At 48.4% G+C, this 19,229-nt stretch overlaps 1 protein-coding gene across 6 annotated transcripts in view; it reads right to left on the minus strand.

The window, feature by feature from the left end:
* The window catches only part of KDM2B (lysine demethylase 2B), a 119,853-nt gene extending 101,886 nt beyond the window's left edge, over nt 1–17,967 (minus strand). For 3 of the 6 annotated variants that reach the window (XM_018061275.1, XM_018061276.1, XM_018061274.1), the window contains exons 1-3: nt 16,213–16,954; nt 13,180–13,258; nt 11,748–11,794 (exon numbers count right to left, since the gene is read on the minus strand). In XM_018061275.1, the coding sequence (XP_017916764.1) occupies nt 11,748–11,794; nt 13,180–13,258; nt 16,213–16,735 (649 nt within the window). In that variant the 5' untranslated portion in view covers nt 16,736–16,954. Of the gene's footprint in view, nt 1–11,747; nt 11,795–13,179; nt 13,259–16,212; nt 16,955–17,431 lie in introns of those variants that run through there. The other 3 variants (XM_018061280.1, XM_018061277.1, XM_018061278.1) reach the window with 3 other exon arrangements.

A 19,229-nucleotide genomic window follows, 5' to 3' on the forward strand; every position in this document is an offset into this window, starting at 1 on the left:
GGCACAGCTCAGTGCTGAGAAGGGAATGTGGCAGTCCAAGCTCTGGGGAGCACCCCGTGGGAGCAGGTGATGGGGACAAGGTGCCTTTTAGAGCCTGCAAGGGATCCACAGCGCTAGAACCCAGGCCCCTGAGGCCAAGGGGTTACAGGAGAAATTTTTCATGTCGGTGTGGTGCTGGAGTTCCTAAGCAGGCCAACAGCTCAGCAACCCCTCTGCTTCTCTCTCTCCTTGCCCCCTCCTCCCTCCTCCTCCTCCCTCCCAGTCTCACTGGTTCTCTGCGCTCACAGGCTTCACCCACATCCAACAAATTCCAGCTGCAGAAATTAATCCGTGGCCCTATGGCCCTTGCTTTGAAGGCTCCATCAGTCAATTCCAAGAGCTCGGAGCTGGGAGGAGGCTGGGGAAAGTCACCTTGAAGGCTAATGTAAAGCAGGCACAGGCACTGACCCCAACTCCCCCTGAGCCCACTTTTCAGAGAGTACATGCAAGCGTCTTGCATCATAGTTCTGGAACCTTCTCTATCATCCTCAAGTTTCTGGTTTGTTATTCTGCTCCTTGGGAGTATTTCCTCATCCATCTCATTAAGGCAGTGTTTATTAGCAAGAGCACCAGTCATTGTTCAAATCCTGCTCCTCTGTTTCCCAGCAGTGAGGCCTTAAATAAATCCCTGACCCTCTCTGCCTTTAGTTGCCTTACCTGCAAAGTGGGATAATAGGACCTGCCTAGTGGCCCAACACAATTATTGGAAGCACTTTTTAAACCTAAAAGCAAGGGTTCTAGTAAGGATGCTGTCCCAAATTGAAGATGCAAGGGTACAGGAAAGAGAGAGCCCAGGGCTGAGTCATTGCACAACTTGGGAAACCAGATCAGTTTTCCTCTTTGTGAAATAAGAGGATGCTCTCAAAGGTCCACAGGCTTTCCCTAAGCACCAATATCTTCTGACTTCCTTACCTTTGCACCTTTTAAGATGATTCCCAAGACAGATCTGGTGCCAGGCTGTCCTCTGTGCCCTGGGCTCAGGACTCTGAGCCTTGGGACTTCGCTGGTGGTCCAGTGGCTAAGACTCCACGATTCCAACACAGGAGGCCCAGTTTCCATCCTGGGTCAGGGAACTAGATCCTACATGCCATAACTAAGAGGTCACATGCCACAACTAAGACTCGGTGCAGCCAAATAAATAAATAAAAATAAATATTTTTTAAAAACACTCTGACCCTCAGAGAGAGGGGCCATAAGAAGATACAAAACAGACTAACAAACCAGAGTTGAAATCAATCAGGCAAGAAAATCCAAAAGACACCCAGCCAACAACAACAAAGAATTCAACATGAAGAGACACCGAGTACCATACAGAAATTAACAGGATAGCTCTGCGGTCAGAGAAATATGGGCACAAAGCTCAGCTCTTCCACACTCTAGCTATTTGACTGTGGACAAGTCGCTCTGAGCCTCAGTTTTGCCATCTATAAAATGGAGGTCGTAATAAATAGGATTTCGTGTGATCAGACAAAAAGCTATAGTAAAGATCCTTGGCTTATAACAAGGTCTCAGTGAACAATGGTTAATGCAGACAGTGGGTAGAAGCAAACACAGTTTCCCTAGGCCCCTAGCAGCATCAAGAGTTTGATTTTAGGGATATCCCCTGGCTATCCAGTGGTTGGGACTCTGTGCTTCCACTGCAGGGGGCCTGGGTTTGATCCCTGATTGGGGAACTAAGACCCCACATGTCATGCAGTGGAGCCAAAAAAAAAAAGATTTTTATTTTAGGGGAAATGGACACAGAACAAATCAATGAGGTGGATGTTTCTCTTGGAAAGAAAACATACCTGAGAACATAACTGAACCCCTCAGGAACCCTCCTCACTTGGGATCCTCAGCACTCCTGGCCTCATGCACCCCCCAACCTCCTGGCACTTCTATCTGTCCTGCCACCCCTACCTGTCTGTCCAGCCTTAATGTCACTCCTGAGCTCAAATTGAGTGTGGCTAGAACTGAACTCATCTACACCCCAACCTGAATCAATGTTTCCTCTTGGGTTCTGTTGCAAGCATCATTTCCCAATTGCTGACATTCAAACCTACATTTGAATCTGATGCGCCATCTGCTTGGGCAACTTGCAAATAACTTCTCTCCAGGTTTCAGTTTCTCCCTCCTGTGAAATGGGAAAGCAAGACTACAAGAATTCTAAAAAGTCGTCCAGGATTTTAAATATTTTCTATTTTTATTTTACTGTTATTATTTCTTTTTTGTTTGTTTGTTTGACCACACCACACAGCCTGTAGGATCTTAGTTCCCTGACCAAGAACTGAATGTGGGTCCCAGGCAGTGGAAGCAAGGAGTCCTAACCACTGGACCACCAGGGAAATCCCTAAAGTCTATGCTTTTAAACCAACTTTTAAAAGGTCTACACGTACCTTAGATCCTGTGCTTTACAACAAGTGAAAGTGAAAGTGAAGTCGTGTCCGACTCTTTGCGATCCCATGGACTGTAGCCTACCAGGCTCCTCCCTCCATGGGATTCTCCAGGCAAGAGTACTGGAGTGGGTTGCCATTTCCTTCTCCAGGGGATCTTCCCGACCCAGGGATCGAACCCTGGTCTCCTGCATTCCAGGCAGACACTTTAACCTCTGAGCCACCAGGGAAGTCCAAGAAGCCACCAAATGAAAATCTCAAGAACCGAAACCAGAGAACAGTCCCTGCTCACCACAAGTAGAGAAAGTCCGTGCACAGCAAGGAAGACCCAGTACAGAGAAAAATTAATTAATTAAATAAAATAAATAATAAACCAAAACAATTTTTTTTAATTCTAGGAAAGGTGGAGGGATAAATTAGGAGTATTCAATTAATAAACTACTATACATAAAATAGTAAGCAAAAAGGATTTACTGCTTAACAGAGAAAACTATATCCAATATCTTGTAATAACCTATAAATGGAAAATAATGTGAAAAGATATGTAAATGAAACACTTTGCTATATACATGAAACTAATACAATATTTTAAGTTAACTTTACTTCAAGTTAAAAAATTAATGATTAGTTGGGAATTTCCTGGCAGTCCAGCAGTTAGAACTTGGTGCTTGCACTACAAGGGCACAGGGTCGATCCCAGATAGGGGAAGTGAGATCCAGCATGCTGCATACACACACACACACACACACACACACACACACACACGATAAAAATAAGGTCTGAAGACAGATCAGCCACCTTTGATTTCTAGAGTAAAAATGTAGTCTCCCTAAACACAGCCAGTCAAGGGTAGAGCTAGGGCCAGATACAACAAAGAGATCCAGTAAATCTGTGAGTGAAGAAGGAATGGAGGAGGGCTAGGGTAGAGTAGGAAGTCATAAAGCAAAAGCACGAGCTTGGGGTACCTCCCTGGAGGTCTCCCCACTCCCAATGCAGGGGGCCGGCCAGGTTCCATTTCTTGTCAAGGAACTAGATCCCACCCACCGCAACTAAGACCTGGCACAGCCAAATGAATAAATATTTTTTAAAAAACATGGGTTTGAGAAATACCCTGGACTGGGTTCGGATCCTGTCTCCACTGCCCACTAGCTGTGAGACTCGGATCCCTCATCCAGAAAAGTGAACAACAGCAGTTAATTTCCAGTTATTAGTGAGGACAAAATGAGGTCACATGGTAAACATACAGTAAAAGATAGGTGCTGCTGCCAAGTCACTTCAGTAGCGTCTGCCGACCCTGTGCGAGCCACCAGGCTCCTCTGTATTATTCTAATGGTATGAACAAATAAATACTGAATGAAGTGATCTGTCATGAGATTTTTTTAAGAAAAACGGCCAAAGAAAGCATTGGTTGGCTTGGGTACCCTCATTAGAGAGAAATACAATGAAGAGACAATACGCAAGTCTCCCCTTAGCCGTGGGCCTTCCTATCTTTGGTGATGTCAGTTCAGACAAGGAGTGGAGACCCTGCACTTTCTGGGTGTATGTTCTCAAGGGGTTTAAAGCATCTTCAGAAACAACAAGAGAAATCTCTTCCTCACTCTCCCTATCCCGCTAACTCCTAAACCATAGATGTGAAAATATCCCAGTCTTCTTACATGAACTATCCAGAACAGCAATCCTGGGAGTGGGGGACACAGATTAGAGCATCAAACAGATTCAGACAAATGCAGTCACTTGTTTCCCAACAAAGTAACCTGATTCAGTACCATGGAGAAAAGAGTGATTTTTCAGTAATGATACTGGATCAATTGGATATCTATATTCAGTTCAGTTCAGTTGCTCAGTTGGGTCCGACTCTTTGCAATCCCATGAACTGCAGCACTCCAGGCCTCCCTGTCCATCACCAACTGCCGGAGTCTACCCAAACCCACGTCCATTGAGTTGGTGATGCCATCCAACCATCTCATCCTCTGTCGTCCCCTTCTCCTCCTGCCCTCAATCTTTCCCAGCATCAGGGTCTTTTCAAATGAGTCAGCTCTTCGCATCAGGTGGCCAAAGTATTGGAGTTTCAGCTTAAACATATGGGGGGAAAAAAGATCTTGACCCCATCTCATACCAAACACAAAAATCAACTCCAGATGGACTACATGTAAGAGTTTAAACAATAAAACTATTGGAGGAGAACATATGAATATCTTCGTGACCTTGCACTATGCAAAATTTTCTTAATTTGGAAAGACACAATGTGAACTAATGGACTAGGAAGAGTTAAATGGTCTATGTTAAAATTTAAACTGCCTGTTCATTCAAAGACATCTCTTCTTTAAATTTTTTCTTAATTGAAGGATAATTGCTTTACAACATTGTGTTGGTTTCTGCCATACATCAGCATGAATTAGCCATAGGTACATATGTCCTCTCCCTCTAAGACATCTTTAAGAGGACGACAAGGCAACCCACAAAGTAGGAGACTAACTAACATGCAGAATACAGAAAGAGCCTTTATATTATCAGCTGAATTGTGTCCCCTAAAGTTTATATGTTGAAGTTCTAACCCCCAGTAACTCAATATGTAACCTTATTTGGAGATAAAGTCTTTAAAGAGGATATTAAGTTTAAAAATGAGGTCTTTGGCGGTGGTTTAATCACTCAGCCACATCCAACTCTTTGCAACCCCATGGACCATAGCCTGCCATGATCCTGTTTCCATGGGATTTCCCAGGCAAGAATACCGGAGTGGGTTGCCATTTCCTTCTCTGGGGGATCTTCCCGACCCAGGGATCGAACCCAGGTCTCCTACAAGCAGGTGGGTTTTTTAACCAACTGAGAGGGTGGCCCCTACTCCAGTAAGACTGGTGTTCTCATAAGAGGAGGAGATTAGAACACAGATACATACAGAGGGAAGACCATGCGAAGACAGAGGGAGAAGACGGCCATCTAAAAGCCAAGGAGGGGGACCGTCAAAGAACTAGCCCTGCTGACACCTTGACCTTGGACTTCCAACTCCAGAATTACGAGAAAATTAATTTCTGTTGTTTAAGTCACCCAGTCTGTGGTACTTTGCTATGTTTGGCCATAGCAAACTGATACACCTCACAATCAACAAGAGACAATCTTTGTCATAAATAAAATGAAAAGACAACATACAGACTGGGAGAAAATATTCACAAATGATGCAACCAGCAAGGGCCTCATTTCCAAAACATACAGTTCATACAACTCAGTATCCGAAAAACAAACAATGCAATCTAAAAATGAGCAAAGACCTAAATAGACCTTTTTTTAAAGAAGACGTACTGGTGGCAACAGGCACATGAAAAGATGCTCAATATTGCTAATTGTGAGACAAATTCAAATCAAAACTACAGGGAGGTATCACCCCACACCAGTCAGAATGACCAACATCAAAAAGTCTACAAGTAATAAATGCTAGAGAGGATGTGGAGAAAAGGGAACCCTCCTACACTGTTGGTGGGAATGTAGATTGGTGCAACCACTGTGGAGAATGGTATAGAGTTCCTTAAAAAACAAAAAATAGAGTTACCATATGATCCAGCAATCCCACTCCTGGGCATATATCCAGAAAAAACATTCTATTTAGAAAATCTACATGCACCCCAATATTCACAGCAGCACTATTTACAAAACCTAAGACACAAAAGCAATAGATGAATGGATAAAGGTATGGTGTGTGTATATATATACATGCAACAGAATATTACTAAATCATAAAAAAAGAATGGAATACTGCCATTTGCAGCGACATGAACGGACCTATTATTATGCTAAATGAAGTAAGACAGACAAAGACAAATATTATATGATATCACTTACATGTGGAACCTAAAAAATGATACAAATGAACTTATTTACAAAACAGAAACAGACTCACAGACATAGAAAACAATCTTATGCTTACCGAAGAGTAAGGTGAGGGGAAGGATAAATGAGGAATTCGGGATTAATAGATACACACGACTATATATAAAATAGATAAACACGCACCCCGATTGTCCAGCACAGGGAACTATATTCAGTAACAGAATCACTTTGCTGCACATGTGACAAACACGACATTGTAAATCAAGTACACTTGAATTAAAAAAAAATGTTTTAAAATAAGAGATAGTCTTTACAGTAATGGAAAAAAGACTTGATCAATCAGTTCACAAAAGAAGATCTCCAAATAGCCAACACACGTAATGAAATGGAGCTCAGTTTCATGAGTCATTAGAAAAATGCCAAATGAAACACGGTGAAATAGAACGATACTCCCATCAGCATGGAGGCGTGACTACAATGAAAACGATGAACACGCCAACTCTTGGTGAGGTTGTGGAGCCAGCAGAACCAGAACAATTCCTCCAGATAATTATTGGACAGTGTTTACTAAAACTGAACATACATGCTAACTCTCTGGCCCAAGCAATTCTGCTCTTAAGTATATGCCCAATGGAAATGTACCCATTTGTTCATCATGCCTAGCATGTTCATGGCAGCACTATGCACACAGCCTTAAACTGGCAGTCACCCAAGTGCCCACTAACAGAATGAATAAATCAACTGGGAAATAATCACATAAATGGAAAACCATACAGCAATGAAAATAAGCCATCTACAACTGCACACAACAAATTGGGTGAATCCTGTAAACACAAAGCTGAATGAAGGAAGCCAAAATCAAGAGGACAGACACCCTGTAAGACTTCACTAACATAAAGTATGAAAACAGGCAAAATTCATCTACACTATTAGAAGTCAAGAAAACAGCGGAGGGAAAACCTGGACAGGAATTCAAGAGGGGTTGATCCCGGGGTTCCATGGCACTAGTGATAAAGAACCCACCTGCCAATGCAGGAGACATAAGAGATGCGAGTTTGATCCCTGGGTCAGGAAGATCCCCTGGAGGAGGGCATAGCAACCCACTCCAGTATTCTTGCCTGGAGAATCTCCATGGACAGAGGAGCCTGGTGGGCTACAGTCCATAGGGTCACACAGAGTCGGACACGACTGAAACGACTTCTCAGGCAGGCAGGTTCCATTGTTAAAGTCACACATTAAAACTACTGTGGACTTCTCTGTATGTATATTAGACTTCAATAAAAAGCTTCAGTTTTAAGCATACAGTGCCAAAGAAATAAAAAGTGCCACGTTTTATTTCTGTTCTTTAGAGGTGAGGAACTGTAAAGAGGCTAGGTACCTGTCTTCCCAGTGGGCAGATAAACAGGGCTGAGGGGTAAAAAAGCCCAATCTCAGGAGATTAGAGAAGAGTCTGGAGCCCCAAGTTGTGACCTGAGAGCTGGTCATGCACCAACCCGCTTCTCCCAAGAGACAGGGCCTGGGGAGGGGGCAAGTGGCTGGAAGATAGGCTGAGATAGCCCACTAACTCAAAAGGGATGGTCCAGCCACCCTATGCCCTTCCCTCCATAGCAGAACTCCCAGTTGTGGGAATTCCCTGGCAGTCTAGTGGTTAGGACTCCACGCTCTCATTGCAGAGGACCAGGGTTCAATCTCTGGTTGGGCAACTAATATCCCGTAAGCAGCACAACCAAAAACAAACAAACACCTTCCATTTGTGTTAGGGGCCTGGTCATGTCACCAGCAACCCTGGGAAGTCACTCCTTCCCTTCTCAGTTCACATGGTTCTGCTTGGGCGGACCCCATCAGCAGCTCTGGGCGTGGGGTTGTGCTCCCCATTTTTCTTGCCACATGGGGAAAAACTTGCCAGAGAATGAAGCAGAAAGAGGAAACAAAAAAAAAGGGAAGCAGAAATGAAAAAATAAGAACCGAGTTCTTGAGATCGTCTTGGAGCTTCTAGATCTAGCTATGCCTAAGGTCACATCCTGAACTTATTATGTAAACCACTGAATTCTGTTTTGCTTAGGGCAGATTGAATTACATTTGTCACTTATGTCACTGTGACAAATGTTCCCCATCGCCACTCTCCAGAAGCCTGCGTGCACTCCCAGAGACTAAAATGGGCATTATCATACCCCCTGCCAACTGCCATCGCAGGCATCCCTCACAGTATCAGAGCTTCTGGACTTCCACAAAGCACCTTCATATTCTCCAGTCCATTCAATCATCACCAGAGACATAGGCTGCAGGTATTACTCTTCCCCCCTTCCCCACCCCCCTTTTTTTGGCTACATCATGCAGCATGCAGGATCTTAGTTCCCTGATCAGGGATCGAACCCATGCCTCCAGCATTGGGACTGTGGAATCTTAACCACTGGACGACCAGGGAGGTCCCACTATTCCCACTTTCTCTGCCATCCTAAGCTTTTCAAGAGCTGGGAAGGAAATTGAATTCTGCTCTCACGATGAGAAGAATGAGGCTCAAAGAAAGAAGAGGCAGCCTACATACAACCAGAACTAGTAACAAAGCTACGGAGGGCTTCCCGCATAGCTCAGCTGGTAAAGAATCCACCTGCAATGCAGGAGACCCCAGTTCGATTTCTGGGTGGGGAAGATTCCCCTGGAAAAGGGATGGGCTACCCACTCCAGTATTCTGGCCTGGAGAATTCCATGGACTGTGTAGTCCATGGGGTCGCAAAGAATGGGACACAGCTGACTCTCACTTTCACAGAGGGCTTGGAAATTTTTCAAAAGGGCAAAGAGCAACATTACTCAGACTGTAATGTTGATGCCTGAATCCCAGATTTGAGAATCTGGTTTTAATCCTTATCCATAAAGATAATCTCATCAGATCCACATCCTTCCATTAGAATAATAATAGGGACCATTTACTGAGACCCCCCCCACCCTCGACCCAGTCAATCAGCTAAGCATTCATTCATTTTCTTATAGGATCCTTATTTGAGGCAGATTCTGCTATTAGGTTCATTTCACAGCTGAGGAAAGTGAGGCTTAAGCAGGTGAAGTAGCTTGCCCCAAATGACTCAGTCAAAAAGCAGAGCTGAGCCCCAACAACAAAGGTTGGGGCTGAGCAGAGGCATCAGCGAGAGTGACCTATGCCAAGACTCGATTTATGGGGTCCATCGCCCCACCTTCTGCTCACTGCTGGAAGGTTGCCTCCTTCCGCTCTGACAACCACTTCCTTCAGTGTTTCTAGGATCCAGCTTAAAAAAAAAAATCTCTCCTAAGCAAACCCTCATCAATTAACTGAGATCCTTCTGTCAACAGCACTATCTCCTTATAGCCAACTGGTCCTCTCTTCTTTTTTTTTGGCTGCAGGCATGTTCCCTGATCAGGGATTGAGCCTGCGCCTTCTTCAGTGGAAGGCAGAAGGCAATTCTTAGCCAATGGACCACCAGACAAGCCCTAGTCTTCTTTCCTGCATTAACACATCTCTGGGTCAATAACTTAAACTGGATCATCTGCATACCCCCTGGTCAGCTGCCTGCATCCTCCCCACCAGAGTCAGCTTTGATAGAACTTGGATCACATCACTTCACACTCACCAGGATGGCTAGCAGCAAAAAGACAGACAATAACAAGTGTGGGCAAGGAAGGCAGAGAAATTAGAACCCTTGTATATTGCTAATGGGAATTTAAAATGGCACAGCTGAAAAAAAAAAAAAGGGTGCAGCTACTTTAGAAAACAGTCTGGTAGTTCCTCCAGAGATTAAATGTAGTTACCTCATGACCCAACAATTCCCCTCCTACGGATCTACCCTGAAGAAGTGAAAATGTCTGTTCACACCAACACTTGTACATGAATAGCCATAGTATCATTATTCACAAAAGCCAAGAAGCAGAAACAACCAAAATGTCTATCAACTGACTTATGGGTAAACAAAATGTGGTCTATTCATATAATGGGATGCTATTCATCCATAAAAAGAAGCAAAATACTGAGACATGTTGCTACACGGATGAACCTCAAAAACATGAGGCCAAATGAAACAAGCCACATACAAAGGACCACATATTACGATTCCACTTATACAAAATGTCCAGAATAGACAAACCCACAGAGGCAAAAAAGTGGATTAGTGGTTGTCAGGGGATGGAGGGAAAGGGGAATTGGGAGGTACAGAGTTTACTTTGGGGGTGATGAAAATGTTCTGGGATTAGCGGTTAACGATTGCATAACACTGTAAATATATGAAGAACCACTGTGGAAATCCCTGGCTGTCCAGCAGTTAGCACTTGGCACTTTCACTGCTGCAGCCAGGGTTCAATCCCTGGTCAGGGAACTAAGATCCCACAAGCCCTAGGATGCAGCAAAAAAAAAAAAAAGAGGGAGAACCACTGAATTGCACGCTTTAGAATGGTTAAATGGTGAATTTTATGGTATATGAAATCTCTCAAGTTAAAAAATGTTTTTAATTCCCCCTCCCAAGAAAATAATCAGATCACAAAGCTACCCCCTCATCACACTTTAAAATTCCCCAAGGGCTTCCCCATTATACCCGGAGACAAACCCAGATTCCCCACCAGGGCCTAGAGGGTCCGCTGTGGGCCTGGCCCTGAGACCTCTCCCACCTCTCCTCACTCCTCCCATTCTTCCCCCACCCTCTGTCCTTGTTTATCCCTCCATCCAGAATGTTCTTTCCCACAGTTAGTTTCTCATCAGTTAGGTCTCTGTCCAAATGTCCTCATCACCTCCACCCAGAGGCCCTCCCTGACTACCTCCATCTAAAATAAACAACAACAACCTCCATCCCATTAATGCTGCTTTATTTCTACATAGCCCCATCACCTTCTGAAAAGATACATATTTTTAAAAACAGTTTACTTCTTTGCCTGTCACCCCAACCAAGAGGGCAGGGCTCTTATCTGTCCTATTCACAGCTCTGAATTTGCCTGCCATGTACAAGTTACTTGAGAAACACTTCTGGAAAGAATGGATGTATCGAACAGCTTCCTGTAAAATGTGAAAGGCGGCCCACTACCTGGTCAAGAGTCCGGGACACTCAGTGATCAGCCAAGCTCTGCAGGTGCCCAGGGCCAAGCCCCGCCCTAGACCTGTCTGGAACCCAGAGGAAGTAGGGAACAGTAATCCCTCCCTCTTGGACGTTCTCAAAGTCTTTCAGGGGTCACATAGCACCCAATGTTTACCCAGCAACCCACAAACAAACACCAGAAGAGATCTAAGATTGCCTTGCTGACACTCAAGCTGGAGGCTGGGGTCCAAATCGGCCTCATAAAACTGCACTGGCAAACACCCTCTAATACAGCTTCTTACGGCTCTGCAATCCAACCTGTTCTCCAGAGTGAGCCGGTTGCAGCTCACACCTGCTCCTGCCTCCTCCCATGAGGACTTTCTTTTCAGAGGCAGTTAAATATCCAAATGGGCAGGTGATACAGGCCTTGCTCCCCGGGCCCCCCATCCCCAAATGCAGCATCTCCACCACGCACGCAACTTACCCACTAGGAGTTTGACATCTCGGACTGTGAAATCAGGGTCAGGCATCCTGGAAAAAGAGGAACGCAGACATTTGGTGGGAAGCCAGAAACAATAGGGTTAGATCTCACAATGGGGGCAGGGGAAGCCATTTTTCTAAGAGAGTTCCTTGGTTCTCAGGCTGAGAACCCACAATGAGATAACTCAACAAAAGGGTAGTGATGAGTTGGTGCCTGGAGGGAGGGTCACCCCGGAACTAGTGAGCAGTTTTCTCAACTCAACAGGCAAATCAAACCCCACTCTCCCCGACACCCAAACTCAACACTGCTTCAGAGAAGAGGATGGAACTCACTGTCCCCCCGCCCACTTTTCCCAGGAAGACTGAAGTGTGCTGTCAAGGTAAGCACCAGAGTTGGGCATTCAAACCTCTGCTTTAAAAGAGAGTGGCTAGCTCTCTCTGTGGCTTCACTTTTAGAAAATACTTTCCCTAAGGTGTTGTATGGAGGGTGGGAGGAACCTCTTTAAGTTTAGAGGGGAAAAAAAAAACCACATCATACCAATTGCAAGGATTTGGTGACCCTGGCTACTATGGCGGTGATGATGTTCACTATTAATTGACAGTGATGCCAAAGATTTCATTTTTATTCATAGGAATGAGACTCTTGAGCAAATCTGGCAGTAGATGCTTGCGGAAGGAGGCAGGCTGTGACGAGGACACCGTCAACCTCCTCCAACCCCTGCCCCAGGGGCAGAAACCTGTTCTTCCAGGCTTCCTCCGGGATCTCTCCCCCACCTGGAGCTCTGACAGATCTCCAAAGAGAATGTAAACCAAACAAGCTACTGTGGGGAGGCAGGTGCTGGGGCACCAGCAGAAAAAGGAGACAGGACCTAGTGTCCTGACATCCCCTCCAAGGACTTCCCCAGCGGTCCAGTGGCTAAGATACCACACTTCCACTGCAGGGGGCACAGGTTCGATCCCTGCTGGGGAAACTAAGCACCTGCATGCCAAGAGGCAGGGCCAAAAAAAAAAAAAAAAAAAAAGGAACATGCCCTCCAAAGAAAAGGACCAGTTTCCCATACAGTGGGAGTCCGAGTAGAAACAGGCATATAGGCATTCTGCCTCTCTGCCCAAGGCTGGCTAATCCCTTCACAGTTTAGGCACTGCCTCAGTTTCCCTTTAGGAAGTCACTGCGTGTTAAGTGGGAAGGATCAGAAAGGAAAGTCCACACGGTTGAAGTACCCTGTGACCTCTCCATCCAAATTCTCTGAAAATCCAGACCTATCATTGGAGATTTTTTCCCCTCTCTTGAACAAGGAGGTGCAAGCCCCAAATAACAAAGAAAAATCCTCCTCAGTGACGAACGGTAGGGGAAAGAGTAGAAGAAATCCTTCCCAACCTATAAACTGTGTGAGGGAAGGAGACAGGGGAAGAAGCAATTCATTTCAGCAACTTACTTAATTCCCAGGCCATCCTTTTCTCGAAATACCAGGGGAACTCTGAGAGCTTCTCTCTGCACATACTCATAGTTGAAATCTGTTTGGAGATGGGAATTAAATCAGGTTGGTTAAGTCACGAAGGAGGAAATGAACCATGATCCATCAGTTAGGGGAAGAACATTGATGGAGGAAGGGGCAGGGGTTATATGAGATGCAGGCACCAGCTCAAAGAGCAAGAGATCCCTAGAAAATGACAAGGAAATGGATGAGGCAAAGCCCAAGAGAAGCTATGCCAACTCTTGGCTCCTCTGCCTACTCAGTCATTCCCTGCATGCCCCACGGGTCAGAACTTGTCAATGAAAGCCCAAGGGCGGCGAGGGTTGGGGAAGGAAACTCAGGAAAGAGCCCCACACAGAAAGAGCCCCAGCTCTCACTGCGAAAGAAGGACGGATGGAGAAAACGCATCCCAGGCTGAGCTCAGAAAGTAAAGGAACTGCAGAACTGAAGAATGCCACCTGGGAGGATCTGAAGCCCCATAGAGGAGGCTGGGAGGAGGCTTCTCATTGTAGCTGAGCATCAGGGAAGATCTTATTGTAATATCCTGCGTAGTGAAGGGGAGGGGGGGGAAAGCCGGTTTCCCTGGAAACTGTGTATTTGGTGCCAAAATAACTAGGGAACTGGGCACAGCTTTGTTGTCTTAATAGTAAAATTCTGTTGCAGCCATCACAACACTTGCTTCAGCTGGATAACCCAGGGGGATGCTGCCCAGGTGAAGGGGACATGGTGAGGCCCAAAGAAAATTCACCACTTAGTTTTCTGTCTGATGGATGCTTGTCTAGTGGAGACCCCAACATCCTTATGGAATGCCCCAGAGAATGAAGGAAGCCTTAGTTTCCATCCTCCTGAGTTCCAAAAGTTGGGGAGTCACTTAACCTTATCCCTAAATATGGAGATGAGGGAGGTGGGGACAAATACTCACACCCCCTAAGACCTCAGGTAACTAAAGCAATTCACAAAGACACAAGCCCACTCTGGCCAGTCAGAAGGGAGACAGATGAGATCTCAGGGCACTGAAACCCCTGCCCCAGAGAAACAGTTCACTAGGGCAGCTTGGGGGGTTGCGGGGGGCGGGGAGGCCACGGCAACTCTGCTCAGAGGAGAGAGAACAAAACCAGAGCTGGGGAAAGCCCTGACCTTAGCAGCTCAGATCCCCAGGGGCTCCTAGTGAATGGGGATTCCTAAGGATTTAAAGGCAGAGAAGTTTAAGAAGCTTCTATTTTGAATCCAGGCTAAGGGCTCCTTCTGTTTCTCAGCTCCTCCCTCGAGTTTTGGGGCAAGATCTGAATTAACAACCAACAACCCTAGAGTCCTCTTCTTTGAAAGGAGCCTGGACAGTAGATTTAAGGAAATCTCCCTTACTGGAAACCTCCCCCGACTACCACCTTCCTCCCCAGTACACACACACCCAAAGTCCAGCCCCAGGGTCAGCTTCAACTTCCTCAAATGAGCCTGAGAAAACAGGAGATCCTGGGCAGAGAATTCCTCACCACTGACCAGGAAGAGTTGCATACTGTTTTCTCCTACAATGTGCCAAACAACTCAAGAAAAATGGGGAAGGAGAGGAATTAAAATCCCATTTGTGCTAAGGGAATTTAAATATAGTTGGGACTAGACCCCTGAACTATCCGGCCTCCACGTGCAATGCTCTTTAAGACCTGGCAGGCTGGAAGAAATTTCTTCCTCCTTTCCCCTACTACTACCCTCTACCACCGAACCCCTGCACTCCAGGAAGCAATCGACACAAAAGAGAAACTTCAAAAATGCAAAGCCAGGCCCTGTCTCTCCTAGGGGCTAACCCCACAGCCCCAGTCACTCAACCAGAACCTGGAGGTGGGGGAGGCTCTTCCCCTGTTAAACAGCTCACTGAGGGATTGGAGGGTTTTCCAAGGGGGAAGGGGGATCAACAAAATAGAAACAGTAATATAAAGGGACACCCAAATAACTGAGAAGCAAAAATATACTTAAATCCCAGAAGGGCACAGAGGAACAAGTAGGCAAAAACAAATCCAAAACCCCAATCCCATGGGCCCAACCAGGGGCCTTGCAGGGGCCTTAGACCCAAGTCAGAGCATCACTTAAAGGTCTCCAGACACCTTGCGAGTACCAGGGTCAGGCTGAAAGTCAGGTCCCGAAGGTCTCAGGTTGGGGTGACATCGCCAACCCCTCCCCAGGCTTCTCTAACTTCTCTAAACTGGCAGGGCTCACAAGAGGGACAGAGCTCTCAAGGCCTCAGACTTGGGAAGAGACCCTGTTTCCCAGGAGGGTGCCCCAAGTCTTCACCTCCAACTGCCAGGAGGAAGCCTGAAGCCAGAGCAGGGATAACCCCTTTACCCGCAGTCCCCACATTCAAAGCATCAGGGCTGCAGGACTAGAGGCCTCGGGCTTCACTGGGGGCCAGCCAACAACTCGGGGCTCATCCACCCTGCTCCAGTCTGGCAAAGCCCACGAGGTGATGGGGTTCAGTAGACCCCAGGCCAGAGGAGGTGTCACTAAGTGACCCGGCGCGTCCCCAGCTCCAGAGCCTAACTGGCAGGGTCCGAAACGGCACGGGGTTAGGGAGGCTTCAGGCCTGGGGGGCCCTCACCCCAATGCCCCTGGGGTGACCCTGGCCCGCTGCAGCCCATCAGCCGCACTTCGTGCAGTGCAAGGAGCTGAGCCGGCTCCGGGAGGGGTAGAACGCGGCGCACCCGCCCTGCCTAGGTCCACCCGTCGGTCCCCAGGTCCCTCTGTCCACCGGGCCCCTGGCTCTGCCCACCCTGGGGCTGGTGGTGGGCGCGGGCCGGGCCTAGGCCCACGGCCGGCCCCGTCTCCCGCCTGGCCTCCTCCCTCGCCACCCCACCCCACCCCCCCCAGTGCTCGGCCTCGTTTCGTCACCGGATCCCCTGGAATGGGGGACGCGGGCGCGAAATACGAACCCAGCCACCGGCAGCTCCCTCCCCACGTGCGCTCGGGCCTCGCCGCGGAGGACGGCCTGAAGAGGGGGCGCCTCACCTTTGCCCTCCATGGCGTGCACGAAATCCCCCTGATACAGCTGGCTACGCAGCTTTTCCTCCAGGCTGAAGCCGCGGGCGCTGACGATCTCCTCCACGTCCGACAAGTCCTCGTTCTCGTCGTATCTTTGGCGGTCAATCGGGCGCTGCGGGGACCCAAACCGGAGAGCCCGGGACATTATTGGGGGATCTGGGGGTCGCCTCTCACCCTGGGCCCAGCTCGAACAGGTGCAGGAGCCGCGCGCCCCCCTGCACCCCACCTTTGGGACCGGGGCAACTTTGCGCAGAAGCCAAAGATGCCGAAAATCGGGATAAGGAGAGGGACCCGCACCCCCCAGGGTCAGGCGGCGCCCTATACAGGGCACTCCCCTCCTGCATCTTTGGAGGCCGTGGAAGGGATTTCTGGAGGACTCTCCCTTGCTTCCAGGCCCCCACCCCCGAGAGGTGTTGAGTTTTGCCCACTCGACCGGGAGCCTGGTTATGTAACCCGCGAGGGGGGCTCCGCGCACGGGCTTGCGGGGCATTTGTAGGCCCCGGGAGGAGCCGCCGCAGCGCCCGGCTCGGCGGTAACAGCAGCCCTGGCGGCCGCGGCGGCAGAGCCGGGAAGCCGGAACCGGGGGCCGGCGGCATTTCTAAGCCTGGAGCCGCCCCCGAGCTACCGGGTAAGCTGGAAAGCTGAAATGGAAGGGCTGAGACCCCAGCCGCCCCAGCCGACCGACCGCTAGTGCGAGAAGAAGAGGTGGGGGGGGGGGGGGTTTCGCGGCTTGGGAGGGGGAGAGGCAGACGGCCCGCCACAAAGCTCCCATCGGAGACCCCAAAACGCACCAGCAGCTGCCTCATCTCCCCACAAGCGCGCGCGCACACTCACTTCTTTAGGAGAATCCCCCACCACTCCCCGCATCCCCTGCCTCCTCCCTCCACCGCCGAGCGCCCGGCCCCGCAGCCCCCCAGATTCCGGGCGAACCCCGAGCCCGCTGAGCACCCCCCCAACGCCTTTCCCCGCTACCACCTCCCCACATAAGTGTCTGAGACTCAGTCTCACAAGGGACTGGAGGAGTAAGCTGCTTGCTTCCTTTTGCATGCAATTTATTATATTTTTTTCCGGTCCTCTTGCAAAATACAGAAAAGGAAAGAAAAGGCAGCAAGAAACAACGACCAAAAAAAATAGATCTATCATAAACCAGATACAGATTTGGAAAAAAAAAAAAAAAGCTACACACCAATCTTCTTCCAGAGTCTTTCTCTGCCTCCATTTTTTTAGGAGAGTTCACCAATTAATTGTCAACACTCCTGCCCCCTGCATTTTGGCGGAGGGGGGAAGGAGGGAAGACCAAAGAAAACAAACCAGAAAATAAATAAATAAAGCAAGCCAGAGCCGAGATCTACAAAGTTTTGCACCAACACTTAAGCAGATCCGTTTGCAAAGTCCTAGGAAACCATTTTCAGCAGTTGTGGGGGGGGAGGCGTCGACGTCATAATCCCCGGAACGTAAACATTGTTGCCGATCGCGCTCGGAGCCCGCGGCCGGGCTAGTAGCGGGAGGGGGCACTCGGCCCGGGATGGGGGCGGGAGGGGGCGGCGGCCCGAGGAGGTGTGGGGCGGGGAGGGCGCCCGGGAGGCACCGGGCGCCGTTAGCGCCCTGGCATCGCTGTTTTGTTGTTGGGTCACGAGTGCGCCTCTGCACGCAGGCGCCGCCGCCGCCCGGGAGTTGTGTGCAGAGCTGACTTTTGGAAGGGCTGAGTTGCAGGCGGCGGGCGCATCCCGGAGATGGCGGGGCAGGGAGGAAGGGAAGGAGGGAGGGGGTGGGGAGGGAGGTGCAGATTTGCACGGCTGGCCTCAGCGGGAGGCGCGGAAATGCAAGCCGAGCCTGCTGGAGTGAAAGCCCCCGGGGCCTGGCACCCCCGAAAACGACCTCCCACCTTAATCCCTGCCCCCATCGCCCACGGCCCCCACGGGCGACCCCTCTTCTTCCTCTTCCTTCATTTACCCCACCTCGTTACCTACGTGGCTGACCCAAATTCAAAGCATTTTGCGTATATATAATTTTTTTTCTTTTCTGCTATGTCTTTTTTTTTGGGGGGGTGAGTTGGGGGGAGAAATCCTCTCTAGAGCCGTAAGCGGATCGGCCACACGGAGGAAGCATTTGGGGGCTCAGGAAGAAACTAGCGCAGCTCCGTACCTGTACGGACTACATAACTTTTAAACTACTGGACTCAAAGGATCCACATACACACAGGTACAGGAAATACAGCCAGACCAAAGCCTTTTCAGACCCGAGCTGACCGGAAGACGTTGCCTTTCATTCATTCATTCTGCCCGCGTCTGTGGAGTCCTTTACTAGGCGAGAAGCCCTAGAAGAGAAGTTGGACATTTTTTAAAGGTCCCTGCGCTCTCCAAGAAGAGGAAATACATGCTCAGGAGTGAACTACCGAGAGAATCGGATCTGGCGCCTCCTAACGCAGCTGGCAAACACGCGAAGGGTAAGCCCTTATTGGCGGGTTACAGGAGAAATGTCGGTGGAAAGGTGCAAGGCGCTGGGATGAGGCCCGGGGAACTTTGGGTGCACCTTGATTAATCCTACAGTGCTTCTTGGCGGAGGCATGGGCACCTTCTGTATATATATATGGGGTGTCATTAGATCTGGGTATACTTACCTGTCGACATACCTAGTTCACTGTGCCCACCTCCCAAAACTAGAATGGTAAAGGTGTTGTCCTGTAAGTTCATCATGTACAACAGTTGGGTCGACTTTGTGAGAAAAAACTGGCCCTGAACATTCTTCCAGCCCAACTAGGCCCGATCTTGAAGGTAAAGATCGTGATGAGATAAGGAGGCACCAGGGCTACAAGAAAGGAGCCTTATACCTGCTCATAGGTGGCTTTGCAAAAAGAAAAACTTCCCATCCTTTTAAAATTTTACTTCTTTCCTGAGCCCTGTGGGATAGTTGGAGCAGATCATTTTGCAGATGGGAAACTGAGGCTCAGAGAAGTTTTGAATCTGGTTGATTGCTCTACGCTC

This window comes from Capra hircus, chromosome 17, assembly GCF_001704415.2.
Source record: "Capra hircus breed San Clemente chromosome 17, ASM170441v1, whole genome shotgun sequence".
NCBI lineage: Eukaryota > Metazoa > Chordata > Mammalia > Artiodactyla > Bovidae > Capra > Capra hircus.